This window comes from Culex quinquefasciatus, chromosome 3, assembly GCF_015732765.1.
Source record: "Culex quinquefasciatus strain JHB chromosome 3, VPISU_Cqui_1.0_pri_paternal, whole genome shotgun sequence".
NCBI lineage: Eukaryota > Metazoa > Arthropoda > Insecta > Diptera > Culicidae > Culex > Culex quinquefasciatus.
In genome coordinates, this window is record NC_051863.1 from 137,519,751 (window position 1) to 137,535,464 (window position 15,714).

Genomic DNA, 15,714 nt, shown 5'->3' on the forward strand with positions numbered 1-15,714 from the left:
GTCTAAAACATCGAAAATCTGATAACCCTATCAAAAGTTTTTAGCACTTAAGTGTTAATTATAAACTTTTTTAAAACCGGATATCAGATATTTTGATTAAAATGATGTCCGGATCAATCATGTGACACATCCTTGAATGCGGAATCAAAAGAAATTTCTAAAGAGTCCAAAAGATTGATGATGTGATTGACCATTTGTAGGTTGGACTTTATTTATTTTTACCAAAAAAAAACCTATATTAATGTGAGGAAGGCATCAACCACCTTACGGTGGATTAAGTAACGTTTTTTGCAAGCACTGAAATATTTTGAATTGCATTTTCATTTCTCAAAAACAAATTATATTGAAAAAAAATTAAATTAAATTAATTAAATTTATAAACATAAAAATAAACACAAGTTTAAAAATCATTCGATCTTGGAACGGTTCTTTCAAAAGATCGGAGTTTCAAAAAGAACCGCGGCTCTTTTTTGTGAGCTATGGTTCGTTAGCTCTTTTTAGAGAAACCGGCTCTTTGAGCGGCTCGCTCTTTTATTTGCCCACCTCTATTTTTTTTTTTGCATTTATGGATTGCAGATTATAAGTTGAAATATAAAATCGAGTTTGAGTAAATTTTTGCTTGTTTCGAAGCTAATTTTCTGAAATAAGGCTGTTATCATTAAATAGCTAAAAAAAAAAATCGCTGTGAATGATTCTTTATTTAACATTTTCTCTATAAATGGCAATAGCAAAATACATTAGGCAACGTACAATTATCAGTCAATATATTGTTTGTATTTTTAAGAGTAAAAAAAAACTAAATTTGAAGTTTACACTGTTTGCGTTACGTGTTTCTACGGGTACGATTCACTGCAAAAATAACGGAAAAGACATAATCGAAAAAAAAAACAGATGGCGATTGCAAATCGTACAAATTTGAACTGTAAACTGCTTAAATCTAGTAAAAAAGAGACAAAATTATTAGAATGATAAGTTGCTCCTCCTCTGCTCACATCCGTTCCGCCAGGTACGCCAGATAGGTGGCACAGTCGTTGATGTCCTCACAGTCGGCGGCCATCGCCTTCAGCTTCTGCTGGAACCGGTGCAGCCGATCCGCACCAAGCGCCACGAGGCCATGCTTGAGCGCACTGGTGGCGTGATAGGCCAGGATCTTGAAGCAGTGCCGGCGCACCGCGTTGTGGGCGTGGTTGTCCCAGACGGGGGTGGCGCGCACGTAGCCCCACGCCATCGGCACGTAGTCCAGCAGGGCGTCCCAGTGTTTGGCGTTGTGCAGCGTTTGGGCCTGCTCGACGAGGGTTCTGGAAGGAACTTGGGTTAATTTGTTAATTTGAGGAGTTTTGGTTGAATTTTACTTTTTGAACGATGAAAGGTGTGTGGCGGCTCTGGCGTACGCCGGACTGTCCGTTTTGCTGACAAGTCGCGTAGCCGGCAAACTCTTGAAGATGTTCTTCTTCTGATAGCTCAGCTGTTCTTCCAGCGGGGCCAAATCCGGCACCGGAAGTTCACTCCGAACGGTCTCCTCTAAACGTGCATTTCCTCGGACCATTCCGGTGATTACGGAGATCAGCTGCTCCTGGCTGAGACCGGACAGCAGCGTCTCCAGTGGGACGTCCCGATTCTTCCGGTTGATCGAACCCTCCTCAAAGCGCATCCGTTTGGCATGGCTCGGCGAACCCTTGGCCGGGGTTGATCGTTTAGCGGAGGGCGATGCCTGCTGCTGCTCCGAGGCCGGAACAGCCGACAGTTCCGACATGAGCGATCGCTTCCGGGGCGAACTCCGCAGGGTCATCGCCGAAATGGCCTTTGTGGGCGTTTTGTGGGGCGACGCATAGAACGCCTTCTCCGGACTCCAAATGATGGGAACGCGACGGCGGCCACGCTGCTGAATCATCGCCTCATCCGGGGACATGCGGGGCGAAAGATAGCTGTCCGGAATGTTCGTTGCCGGGCTATCGATCAAACCCGGATTGAGGGCGTTCCGCCGGGTCATTCCCAACGGCGTTCCAACCCGTTGTAGCGGCGGTAAGCCCATTCGCGCCGGGATTTCTGCGAGAACTGGGCGAGTCCGGGGGACACCCTCTGGATTGGCCATTCTTTGCATCTACAAATCAACAAAATTCTTCATTACAACCCCCTTTCCTCAAAATACAAACACCTCACCTGACCACCCACGAAAAATTCCTGTTTTCACGACAAGCACACAAAATAATCACAATTACACGAAATAAAGGGGGCTCACGGAAAGGACATCGGTTCCAGACGGGGGAGGGACGGAAGTCGCGTACACACAAAAAACAAAACCGCGAGCCGTTGGCCGGGGAAAGAATTTTTTGGACCGACGACGACGGCGATGTTTACTGTTTCGTTTTCCCGCTCGAACTGAGGTTTTTTTTTGTTTGCGATGCAAGTAACGGAACGCGCGCCGAGCGCGGTTATTTTTGTTTGCGATGCAGCTGGGCGGTAGCGCTGGGAGGTATTTTCTTGTTGTGAAATGTTGCACTGGAAATATTTCAGTGTGTACGCTCATTTAAATTACAGATCGACTTTGCTGATTTGACAAACGAAACTGGTTTCAGATTATCAATTTTTAGCCGTATTGTCAAGCCGATTTCGGTAGATCGTAGTATATTTTCTTGGAATAAATCAAACTGTCAAAAATCCACCAATGCATCTAACCCATGGATTACACAAAAAACTTTGGCCGATAAGTATCAACACGCAGAAAAATAAGGCATATTTGAATCAACAAAACGTTTTGTTGATTTGAAAATCAAGATTTTTGTTGAATCAACGCTAAACGTCAAGCAGCTGTTTCAAAACAACAAAAGACTTTTGTGGAATTGAGAAATTCAAGGTTTGTTTCAACGCATTTTTTTGTTGATTATATTCAACAAAAATTTTGTTGATTCAAACCTCGTACAGGCTGATTCAACAAAAACATTTTTCTGCGTGCACCGCGATCACGAATTACACCGCCCCAATTTTCCATACAAACTTTGGGGGAAAAACCATTCGGCCCTGTCTAAATCTTTTTGAAAAATTCAATGTGTACGTGATTCTGGGGACCCTAAACTTCATGCTTCTCCTCTAGTTGAGCATGCGAAGTCATTTTTGTCAAATTTTGCAGGTCAGTGCTATTTTAAGGAAATCTAACCCGGTTAACCAAAATCACATTATCAATTCAACTACGGTAAATACTTCTCTATCGAGAAACTAAACGTAAGTGTGTGTCTGCGATCAGCAGAGAAGCGAGTCAGACGTGCGTCCCTCACAAACCAAAAAAGTGCTAAAAAGTGCAAAAAATGCCTCACGGCAAGAAAAAGAGGCGGTCCTCACCAGCAGGATCGGCAGATTTGAAGAAGCTAAAGAATGCCGAAGCGCTACCTGCAAAGCCAGGCAGTTTGAGCAAGGACGCTCAAAATTCGTCTGGAAACCAGTTCGCTACCCTCCCTGTGGACGTGAGCGAGAAGGAAGAATTTGAACGACGGGAAAAGTTGCCACCCATTTTGTGAAAACATCGTCATCGGATTCGGTGCGAAAGTGGCTGACCGGGTTTATCAAATCTGGTGCTTTACGAGCTTCCATTCGCTTGTGTGCTGATGGACTCAAAATTCTGCTACCTACCAGAAAGGATTACAACTACGTTCGGGATTTCCTGAACAACACAAAGATTGAATACTACAGCCATGACGATCCAGGTAAACGCCCCATGAAACAGGTCCTCCGAGGCCTGTACGACATGGATGTGAGTGTGCTGAAAGAAGAGCTCAAATCTCTTAAGCTGAACGTGATCGAAGTCTTCAAGATGACGAGACACAACAAGGACATCAAGTATCGTGATCAACTGTACCTGGTTCATCTCGAGAAAGGATCGACAACGCCGTCAGAGCTGAAAGCAGTTCGGGCGATTTTCAACATCATCGTGACTTGGGAACGTTATCGTCCAGTGCACCGTGACGTGACGCAGTGTTCGAACTGCTTGCAGTTTGGACATGGTGGAAGGAACTGTTTCATCAAGAGTCGTTGTGCAACCTGCGGAGGTGAGCACAAAACTCAAGCTTGCGAAACAATCAACGAGAACATCGAAGCGAAATGCTTCAATTGCGGCGGCGACCATTCTACCAAGAATCGGAGCTGCCCAAAACGTGCTGAGTTTGTAAAAATTCGGCAGCAAGCGACGACGAGGCACCAACCAAATCGTCGCAAAACACCACCAACTTTCACGGACGTGGATTTTCCTGCTTTGGCGTCACCTGGAGCGGGATCTGTTCGAGTGGTTCCAAATCTGCAGCCATTGCCGTTGAATCAGCGGCAAAAAGTTGCAGAGAATACAACACCTCCAGGCTTCAGTCAGCAACCGAGGAAAAACCAACCAGCATCAACGGATGAAGGCAGTAGTGACCTGTTTTCACCACAACAACTGTTTGACAACAACTCTGCGTGGTTGCAAAACTCGTGCGGAACAAGTAAGAACGCTTGGAGGATTTATCTTAAAATACAGTTCGTAGTTTACTCGTTCTAATGATTTTGAATATTTCAATGAATTTACGTTTTTTAGTTTTAAGTTAGGATTAGTTGTTAAAGTGATTTTTTCTTTTTTTACCCAAATGTATTCGATTCAATGCAAAAATGTAAAACAATTTGAAGCAAATAAATGAATGTGAACAGTTAATAATAAAACGAAAAATATAACAAAGATGAAGAGCATGTAGCCATACCACTTAGAATGTAAATGAAATGTAATTATTATAAGAAAGTTCAATAAAGACATATTTAATTAAAAAAATTAACGTAAGTGTGTGCGTGCAACATGAAGTTAAACTTTCCAAAGTGCCATGGTAAACTTCACAGAAAGTCTAACTCCATGTTGCAGATTTGACAGCTCGATACCACATACCAGTTTTTTGTGTCATCGATGTAGTAGATGATTTGGTAGATTTTTGTCAGTTCGATGCTAACGAATTATTTCAAGAAAATCTACCATGTATCTACCGAAATCTGTTTAACAATACGGCTTTGATTGTTTATCTTGATTTGAAATTCTAATAATTGGAGGATTTTGGAATTTTAGAATTTGAACAGTTTAGAATGATAAAATTTACGAATTTATCTTAATAATTTTAGGATTCGAATTTTAGAATTTAATTAATTTTGAGTGCTGGAATTTTAAAATTTAATAAGAAAAATTTAAAAAAAAAATAAGATAAGAATTTAATAATTTAAGAATTTAAGAATTTAAGAATTTAAGAATTTAAGAATTTAAGAATTTAAGAATTTAAGAATTTAAGAATTTCAGAATTTAAGAATTTAAGAATTGGGTCCTAAAATGAAGCTTACATTGCTGATATTATTGTTTACAGCGATATAGCTTATTTTTCTGAGTACAATGACCCTTTGAACGACCACAAAGAGTTTCAAATGGATTTTTAAATCAATTTTGAAAAATTTGCCTCGCGGTCCTTCTTGACAGAAAAGGTCCTACTTGAGCTGTGTTTTTTACCGTTGTACATAAAAATTTACATAGGGTTTTAGTACCCAATTCAAGAATTTAAGAATTGGGTACTAAAGCCCTATGAAAATTTTTATGTACAACGGTAAAAAACACGATTAAAAACCATTTCTGATCACTTTTTTCATTTTTATGCAAAAAAAGTTATTGACAAGACAACATTTTTTCAATGGATCAACTATGGTCCCCTTGGAACGAGCTGTCAAGTAGGAGCTTTTCTGTCAAGAAGGACCGCGAGGTTAATTTTGCAAAATTGATTTAAAAATCCATTTTAAACTCTTTGTGGTCGTACAAAGGGTCATTGTACTTAGAAAAATGAGCTTTATCGCTGTAAACAATAATATCAGCAATCTAAGCTTCATTTTAGGACCCAATTTACGAATTTTTGGTGTTTTTGAATTTGAATATTTTTGGTTTCGCTTGTAGGAAACATTTCAAGCACGCAAAACAAAAATAACGTAACGTCAGTAACGCATTTGGCTGTCATTTTTTAAGGTGACAGTCAACTTTATTTGTAAATATTCGATTCGATAAAAAGTTGATAACAATATTTTTCTAATTATTCGAAAATTGCAAAATTGTGTATTCCTAGAGCAATTTGCTGGTAAAATATGGAGCACACTCCAAAGGCTCACGGTAAGAATGATTTATTATGCAGCTTTAAATCCTAATTAATATAACTCTTCTGAACAGCCGAGCTGGAGGTGACCGGAGTGTCCCGAAGTGGCCGCGTCTGCAAGAAATCGTCCAAGTTGATGGACTTTCAGTCCCCGGACGACATCACCGACGCCAAGCAGAAGAAGGCTGCGGCTGCCCAAAAGTCCAAGCATTCGGCAACAGGTTCCGCGGGGACCTCCGGTCATTCGGGAGGATCGGGTCTGATGCACTTGACGGACGCCTTGAAGGAGGAGTTTGAAGAGCTGGACGATGATGAGCTTCCGTCGGATTCCGGCGGGGACGATGGGGATGACTCTAGCGGGTCGGAGGACGATGATGATGCGATGGACATTGAAGATTTGGAAGGAACGCAGGAGGAAGATGACAAAAGTGATGGCGAGCTATTGGTGGAAATGGCCCCGAAGCGGAGTTTGTACATGTCGGAGAAATCGTCCAAGTACAAGAAGGTGCTAAAGGATGGCAAGGTCGTCATGGGCAAGTCTCAGCGAAAGGACAAGGGCAAGCGACGTTTCACGGCGTACATCCTTTGGGCGAAGGAAGCCCGCAAGCAGATGATGTCGAATCCGGATTTGGACTTTGCGTCCATGTCGAAGCGGTTGGGTGAAATGTGGGCCAACGTCCCGAGTAATCAAAAGTACAACTGGAAGCGCCGAGCTAGAAGAATCGCCAAAAAGTACAAGGAAGGCAATGATAAAGCCGCTGAATCGCCCGTTGTCAAGCGGTTCCTAAACCTGGATCAACAGATTGGCACCCCGGTAGCTAATCCGGCACCGGTGGCCGCCCCCGTTACGCCGGTCGTTCCTCACGCAACCCCTAGAAACAAAAAAGCTCAACAGAAGGCGAACGCCACCGCGGTGGACACAAAACCGGTCGTGCACCACTCGCCGGAATCTCCCACCAAGAGTGCCGCGGCCCACGGGAAACTTCCCGGCTATCAGCCGACGGATGTGGCCGCCCACTTGAAGCTGCTCGGTGATAGTCTAACCATAATCGGGGAGCGGCTGAAGGAGCACGAAGGCCAAATCGCCGTGTCCGGAAGTTTGTCGGTGCTGTTGGACAGTTTGCTGTGCTCGCTGGGACCGCTCATGTGTCTGACGGTGCACATTCCGGGCTTGCAGGCCGACGCCGAACATTTAAAGGACCTGTTCCAGAACACGCTGGATAACATTGCGTACGTCATGCCGGGATTGTAAGCGTAGTGAGTATCGTGTTGAAATTTGAAGAAAGAATCGTGAATTTATAATTATGATATCCATACAGTAGAACTTAAATATATGTGTCGTGATTAGGATTTGTTTTGATTATTTTATCCGAAAGATCTTTCCAAAAGACAAATTTCTAAATGAGCAGTTTTCTATTTTTAAAATTTTTACAAACTTTGTACTTTCCCTAAGTCAAAAGAAGTCATTGCATAATTAGTTTTCCATACAATTTTGGAGCAAAAATTCATACTCAGTCCAAGATTTTTTGCACAGTCTGGAAATTTCTGAAAAGTTGGCATTTGATGTCCACTGAAACATATCAGAAAAAAATAGTGTTTTTTTGCATATCAAGTTTTAGTGACAAAAAGTGGAATTAAAACTCACCAAAAAAAAAATTACCGTATATCATTTTTTTCAGTGTAGTCCTTATCTATACCTACAACTTTGCCGAAGACACCTAATCGATCAAAAAATTCCGTCAAAAGATACAGATTTTTAAATTTCCATATATAATTTTTGTATGGGCAGCTGCCAAATTTGTATGGGAAATTATATAGACAAACTAACGATGCAAAATGACTTCTTTGGGCATACCAAAAACAAATCGAATGTCCGAAATCTCAGTGAATTGCTCTGATCGATTTGGTGTCTTCGACAAAGTTGAAGTTATGATAAGTACTTTTCGAAAAAGAAATAAGTAAATGGAAAAAATGCATTTTTTAAATTTAATTCTTTATCACTTAAACTTGAATTCCCAACTTATTTGTTTTGAAAAGTCCCTGTAATAAAAACCTGAAACTTTGGCAAAGACATCAAATCGATCAGAAAATCTTCTCTCAAGATACAGAATTTCATACATTTACGTACCCATTTAAATGATCAACCCATTTAAGAACCACTTAAGAATCACTAAATTTAATGTTTAAAATTTAAGATTTGACGAAAACAAAAATTTCAACGGCTAGTTTCGATCTCACTAGGTTTTTTGGCCAAATTTTCCCTAGTTTTTGTTTAATTGCATTTGAAGAACCTTCTGTTACCAAACGGTTATTGAAAAGGAAATACAGTCGACTCTCTGGTTGTCAATGTCCAAGGGACCGTCGAGGAAGAGAATCATCAGTTTACAGAACGATGCAAAATGAAGACTCGATTGAAAATATGTTTTTCTTGATTCCCAGCTATGGGAGAGAATCAGGGACCGTCGAGGAAGAGATCCTTCAAGCAAGAGAAAATATCGAGGAATAAAGACAGTCGAAGTATGCAGTTTGAAGGGACTGAAGAATTCATCGATAGATGGAGCAATATTGATATCGAGAAAATCGACAGCCAGAGAGTCGACTGTAGTTGCAAGGAACACCAAATCTCTATGAACCAGTTATTCACACAAGTTGTAAAATTGTTATTTCGGTAAATAAATTGATATTGCGATACGAAAGATTGACAATCCGATGCCAACATTTCAAAAAGCATTATGTACAAACTATGCGTTTTGAGAAAAAACGCATTTGAATGTTGAGCATCCATTTTCAATTCCCATTTTAATATAAAAGCAAAATAATATGTTCTAATGATAACAAACGATGAAAAACGTTCTTTTTATTGATACTTGATCATCCCAATTAAATATTTGAGAAAAACAAACACAACTTCTTTTGAAATCACCAACGTCTATAGACATGCTGTCATTGAGGGGGATGCTTTTTTATGATTCGTTTTTCTTCGCCGAATGTACATGGCGCTTTTTTCATGATGTTTTTTTTTTCGTCACGTAGTCTTTTATTTGACAGGTTGATTTCGATTTCGCAAAAGTATCGCACTTTTCGATTTGGTCGAGATTTTTAGTCTATGAAGCGTTACTTAAGGTACCGTTACATACGTTATAATAACCTGTGGTGTTTTGTTGCTTTTTTTGTTTACCTGACATTTTAGCGCAGTGCGATTTGTGCGACACTTCGACCAAAATTTTTATATATTTTTTAATTTGTATACTGAGGAAAAAGAATGTAAGATTTTCATAAGACTACATCTTATGTGCTGTCTGATTTGAGTATCCACTAGGCTCTCGCGATTTTCATAGACAATCTTATGACCGTCACTATAAATTCATATGGTTATAACTAAACTTTACTTATGTATTTTGTCCACTGTTGATAGACTATGGACTTCATAAGAAATTCTTATGGAATTCATCTGTAATTTTTCAATGGTTTTCGCGTATGATGCTAGTGTGAAAATTTTTTGACATTTCAAGATGGCGAAAGGACGGATCGAGCAGACAATTTTAAACGCTCGCTGCTCCAAATCGCCCCGTAGTTCGTTCCGGTAACTACTTCACAAAGCTGCCGCCGCCGCTATGAGTTTTACCGCGACCTCCAAGACACAGGTAAGTTCTGCGGCGGGTGTTTCGTGGGTTTTAGTTCGAAGTTAAATATTTTGTTTTGGTATTTTAGGTAATATCAATGGCCGTAGGTTCCGCCGGCGGCCCTCCCCAGCATCCTCCAGAAGGATCCGGAGAACAGCATCGGTGAGGACAGTTCCGAGCAGCGGTCGAAGGTTTAAGTTTGATTGACGCGGTCATGCCGAAGGTGGTGGCCATCCGGCACAACATGCCGAATCACCAGCAAAAGACGCAAACCGGAGGTTGCGGAAACTAACGGGACGACGAGCAGCGGAAGGAAATGAAGTTTTGGTTATATTACGATAATTTAAAAATATATACGCTGAAAATTTAAATATTTTTTTGTTTTCATTCAATTAATAAAAATAAGAAAAAAAGGGTATAAAAAAACAATGTTTATTAATATAATCTCCATGAGCATTGCCATATATTCTGTACACAATTCCATCTATGAATGTCATAAGATAACTCAATGGAAATCTTAATTGACGGCTTTGTCAAATTTCCCCTCCCAGCCATAAGAAAATCTTATGACATCCGAATAAAATCCTGATGTCGAAAGGTCATAAGACGTTCTTATGGATTTTGCCAGTACTTTTTTCTGAGTGTAAAATAAGAAATAGTTTTGGAACTAAAAAGACAACACAAAATGGGACGTTTAACCAAAGCCAAGCTGGCCGCAAAGGCTCGAAACGCCGCCCGTAAGAAGGGAATCAAACCGAGTCCAACTACTGATTGTGGATCTCCGAACAAACCGTTGCCGGAAGTTGCAGGTAAGTTGGGCCATTTTTACATTGCCTCTGTAATATTTACTAAAATTACAAAATTTTTGGATGCAGAAGCCACAGGTACCACAGAACCGGTCCCCGTGAAGCAAGATAACTCTCTGTCACTAGAGGAGCATTTGAAGGTAAATTCTAAATTTTGATTTCAAATTCAAATTAAAATTATTTCTTCTGAAATGTGTCCGAATAAACTTAAATTTATTTAATTATGATTTCTTACCTCAGGTTCACGTAATTCCCAACGCTAACCATCCGGAAAACCAGGTCAAAAGTGACCAGGTCGTTGAAGAAAATCAGCAGCAAATTACAGAAGCGCTCCCCGAGCAGAACCCTCGCCGTGCTGAAAAGTTGCACAAGTGTTGTGATGAAGGTAAAAAGGTCAAAGCCAAAAAGCGCCAACCGCGCTGTTCACCCTTCACACTGTGGGCCGAGGAGGTCCAGCGACAGATGGCGGCCGATCCCAAGCCCCCGCAGATCGGTTCCACGTACAAGCAGCTGCTGAAAAAGTGGTCCCGACTTCCGCGGCTTCAGAAGACCTACTGGAAGCACCGAGCCAGCTTGACGAACGAGGCAAGCCGGAAGAAGGAGTGTTCGGAGCGGGAAAAGAAGGAGCGGCCGAAGAAGTCCAAGGCCACTCAGACAGATCCCCAGGAGAAGAAGAGTGAAACGCTGGATTTGGTGGTTGAGATGCTGCCGGTCAAAAATGAACCGGAGGATCCGGCGACCACACCCCAACCCGTGGTCTTGGTCTACTCAGCTTACACGTTCTGGCTGTTGAATCTTCGTCGGAGCGTTTCGCCCGAGATGAGTGACCGACTCGGATCCGGTTCCAAATTGGCCGCCCGCCTGTGGGATGGACTACCGATGAAGGAAAAGATCGCCTGGAACAACCGGGCCTTCCAGGTCAACGGTCTGCTTCGTTACGGTTGGGAACAAGCTACGACGTATGAGGCCGTAAGGAAGTTCGTTCTCGGTGAAAAGAAAGAATCGAACGCCACCAGAAATGAAGAACCAACCCAACTCAGCATAACAAACGTGCGATCGCTGGCAGAACCTGTCATCGTTAAGCAAGAGCCGGTTCAAACTTCGGCGGAAGCCATCGGTTGCATCAAACTGTTCAGCGATAGCCTAACCATCGTAGGCGATTCCTTAAAAGATTGCGAGGTAAGCGATCAACACCGCTTTGATCTCCGACCACTTCACTTTTGTTTTGGTTATTTTTTTACAGAGTCCCGACGTGGCGAGCAAAATCACGTGGCTCGTCGGCAGTTTGCACAGCACCCTGGAACCGTTGAGCGCGCTTGCCCATGGGATGAACCTTTCCGCTTTGCAGGACAACGTGGAGCAGCTGAGGAAACTGTTTCAGCAGCAGAAGCTTTGAAGGACATCGTTACTTGTAAGTACATATCTATTTAAAATGCGCTAAATTATCTTATGTAAATATAATAAGCCTATTGCTTAAAATATGTGAGAAAAAGTTTGGAAAATGTACTTAAATTTCTAATCCTAATAAAATAAGAAAAAAATATTTTGAACTGTCACTAGAACAAGTGGGATGGACTGTTTGTTTACCAGGCCTGCCCAACGTCCGGCCCGCGGGCCGGATCCGGCCCATGAAGCCATTTCATCCGGCCCGCTACGGCTTTTCAAAATAGTTCTTTGACTGGCCCTTGAGGCTGTTCATGAAAAATTGAATAAATACGTTGAGTATCCAAATTTAAAAAAATAAACTTGAAATAAAAGCTTTTATTAGGAAAATTAAGTTTTTTTCGCTTTAGCGATAAAATACTGCTAAGTCAACGTATTATTTGGATTTTGCTTTCGTATTTTATTAATATGTTTTTGTTTCAAAGTCAAACAACCTTTATATTTGAATTAAATTCTTATCATTGAATGTGAAATAGATGAAAAACTTGGATTCTTTTCTAAAAATGTTGAGAAAGACACTGAATATAAATTTTAATCAATTTTACTTTGTTACTTCAAATTGTAGTTTTTTTTTCTATTTTGAGCAACTTGATTAAAATTGATTTTTTAATCAATCAGTGAGTAGTCAAAAATGATGTATTTTTTCTGAACAAAGTTTCATTTAAAAAAAAGCATAAAAAAGGGAATTAATCGTACTTAAAACGAAGATTGCTGCAAATATTTTTAAAACATTAAAATTAATTTCAGAATGAGTAAAGAAATCTGAGTGCAAAAATATTTTTTTTTCATAAATTTCTAATCTATTCTAAATATATTTTTTCACAATATTAAAGTTTTGTGTGTTTTTAAAATAACTTTAAAAACAACGCCAAAAGTGTTTTTTGTACAAAAGTTTTGAATCCAAATTTCGCTTCAAAACAATTTATCGTGCCTCATTGATTTTTAAATATATTTTTCAGTTGAGGAAATAAAACTTTAAGAAACTTGCAAAAACCATTTAAATTTGATTTTTTTTAAAGTAAAAAGATATTGCAATCGACAAAAATAATCGCATTGCTGCAAATAAGCAATAAAAAATAAAAATAAATCAAATAAACTCATTTTTGAAAGTTTTAAAATCAAAATATTCGAATCATATTTCCAACACTAGTTAAATACTTTGTTTACTAAAAAGGACCTGAAAAAAATATGAGAAAAGAAAAGTTTACTTTTTCAACTTTTAACAAACAATACTTCCGGCCCGCCACTGCTTTAGAAATATCAGATCTGGCCCGCAGAGCCAAAAGGTTGGGCACCCCTGGTTTACATACAAGGTTTTGCCCTTTGAAAAAGTTACTACGGATATTTTATAACAATTTTTTTTCGAGATTTGGTATTTCTTCCGTGCACATAATTTTGTTTTGAGCAACTATAATAGTATATATAAATATTGTCCTACAAAAAATACTACTCTCGTTTTATATTTATCTTGTTTAAGGGTTGATTTGCGTTTATCTCGTTTAAAAAGTTTTTGCATTTAAAATTTTGAAAATTCAAAACTCAAATTCAAAATTAAAATAAATTTAAAAAAATCCGAAAAACTAAAATTCTAAAACATTAACATTTTGAATAATGTTTTTTAGGCCCATTAAAAAAAATATAATTTAACCTCGAGCTCGAGCTGTCACAGCCCCGAGAAATATGTTGGCTGACATATCGGACCCAGTCAAAAAAAGACAGTTAGAAGTCGCCGGACAAAAAACTTTTGCTAAAAAGAGAAAGCAAATCTGATGCCAACCTGGGTGCAGAATAGTGGTTCGCAAAACGGCCTCAATTTTGAACTGTCAAAGTGGAACCAATTTACTGTTCGCCGAAAATGGGGAGTATTGTTATCGATCATAAAAAAATGTTTTTTTTTGTTGCAAGAATGAAAAATGTGTGGCTTTTGAGGACCTAAAGTTGAAGTCAATAAATCTTAAGATTGGGCATTGAAGTTTGAGGTCAAAAAAATATGAAAAATCTTAAAATTGCTCGCATTTCCGTAAAACTTCATCAATTCCAACTCTCTTAGATGCATTCGAATGGTCTTTTGAAGCCCTTCAAAATGTGCTATAGACATCCAGGATTGGTTTGACTTTTCTCATAGCTTTTGCAAATTACTGTTAAAAATGGATTTTTTAAAAACCTTAATAACTTTTGGCAACAGCCTCCAACACCCATACTCCCATAGGTCAAAAGTTAGGGAATTTCATGGACTATACTGCCGTTCTACGCATAATTGTCCCATGTCATTTTTGTACGATTGTGACTTTTTATCATTTTTAAGCTTAATTTTACGTATACTTTCAGAAAAACACATAAAATCTAGTACTTTGTTCAGAAAATCATTGAAAACAACACCAAGTCTGTTTGTCCCATCGTTGAACTTCTACGCATAATTGTCCCACCAAGTATTTTCTATCACTAAATCATGAGTTTTAAGAAGTATTTCATCTTGTTTACCTGTTTAGCTGTAAGAGGATTACAAATAAGGGTGATGAAATGTTAACTGGGGTGACTAGGGACATATAGGGCGCATAGGGACCCACGGGAAAATTATGCGTAGAAACACAGAAATCGATCGAAAAATTTCAATCGCGTTTTTCTCAGATGCCCTTTTTTGAACATGGGACAATTATGCGTAGAACGGCAGTATAAGCCTTCGGTATTAACTTTTTGGCCAATCGCAGTTTTTCTCATAGTTTTACGATTTTTCTAGAACAAACATTTTACAACGTTAGTTTTTGCCCTGTAGGCCAAGAAGACGGCACTTTTTGGTCTCAATTTTGTCATATTAGGAATCCTCGGACAATTTCACGTAAGTTAGAAGTATTGGAGTTGTAATTTTGATTTGAAAAATAATTAAACAAAACATTTTTGAAAATAGAAATAGATCTTATTTACCCTACGATCAATACGTCAAATGCTGTATCAAGTAGGCGAAAACTTGTTTTACCCCTAATCCGACAAAATGCTAAATAATGTTTTAATTATTTATAAATGGCATTTTTTCCAATCAAATTCAAAATTCCAACACCTCAATCTAATGTAAAATTTTCTGAGGATTCCGAATATGTCAAAATTGAGACCAAAAAGTGCCGCTATGGAGGCCTACAGGGCAAAAACTAACGTTGTAAAATGTTTGTTCTAGAAAAATCGTAAAACTATGAGAAAAACTGCGACTGGCCAAAAAGTTAATACCGTAGACTTATAGTCCATGAAATTCCCTAACTTTTGACCTATGGGAGTATGGGTGTTGGAGGCTGTTGCCAAAAGTTATTAAGGTTTTAAAAAAATCAATTTTTAACAGAAATTTGCAAAAGCTATGAGAAAAAGTCAAACCAATCCTGGATGTCTATAGCACATTTTGAAGGGCTTCAAAATACCATTCGAATGCATCTAAGAGAGTTGAAATTGATGAAGTTTTACGGAAATGCGAGCAATTTTAAGATTTTTCATGTTTTTTGGGCCTCAAACTTCAATGCCCGTTTTAACCCACTTCCCTTTGTCGTAGAGGGCTCATATTTGACATGAGTTCATCTCATGTATAAACAAACAAACCCTGAAAGTTTCATCCAAATCGGACCACCTCGATACGACCTGTTTCACATCGGTGAAAAACTCGCTCTTAAAAAGTCCAAAAACAAAATTTAATTTTTTGGTTTTTGGGTGTCTCAAGGCACATAAAAAGCTGAA

General features: G+C 39.3%; 2 protein-coding genes across 2 annotated transcripts; one reads left to right on the forward strand and one right to left on the reverse strand.

Annotated features, from left to right (window-relative positions):
- Positions 1-683: 683 nt before the first annotated feature.
- Positions 684-2,338, reverse strand: LOC6050361. Its single transcript, XM_038265558.1, has 3 exons — positions 2,161-2,338; positions 1,353-2,101; positions 684-1,298 (listed from the first exon to the last, which is right to left on the reverse strand). Exons 2-3 carry the CDS (start codon positions 2,099-2,101, stop codon positions 989-991), a joined length of 1,059 nt encoding a protein of 352 aa, XP_038121486.1. The 5' UTR covers positions 2,161-2,338; the 3' UTR covers positions 684-988.
- Positions 2,339-6,035: 3,697 nt separating this feature from the next.
- On the forward strand, positions 6,036-7,478 carry LOC6050360 (HMG box-containing protein 4). The gene is made up of 2 exons (XM_001866945.2): positions 6,036-6,145; positions 6,203-7,478. The coding sequence occupies exons 1-2, from the start codon at positions 6,121-6,123 to the stop codon at positions 7,378-7,380; spliced, it is 1,203 nt and encodes a 400-aa protein (XP_001866980.2). The 5' UTR covers positions 6,036-6,120; the 3' UTR covers positions 7,381-7,478.
- The last annotated feature ends 8,236 nt before the right edge of the window (positions 7,479-15,714 follow it).

Bases quoted from the DNA above. Each gene is read 5' to 3' on its own strand.
- LOC6050361 (XM_038265558.1), bottom strand. From the start codon at position 2,101: ATGCAAAGAATGGCCAATCCAGAGGGTGTCCCCCGGACTCGCCCAGTT. The intron at 1,299-1,352 runs GTAAAATTCAAC...AGTTCCTTCCAG, and splicing joins CACCTTTCATCGTTCAAAAA to AACCCTCGTCGAGCAGGCCC.
- LOC6050360 (XM_001866945.2), top strand. From the start codon at position 6,121: ATGGAGCACACTCCAAAGGCTCACG. The intron at 6,146-6,202 runs GTAAGAATGATT...TCTTCTGAACAG, and splicing joins GCACACTCCAAAGGCTCACG to CCGAGCTGGAGGTGACCGGA.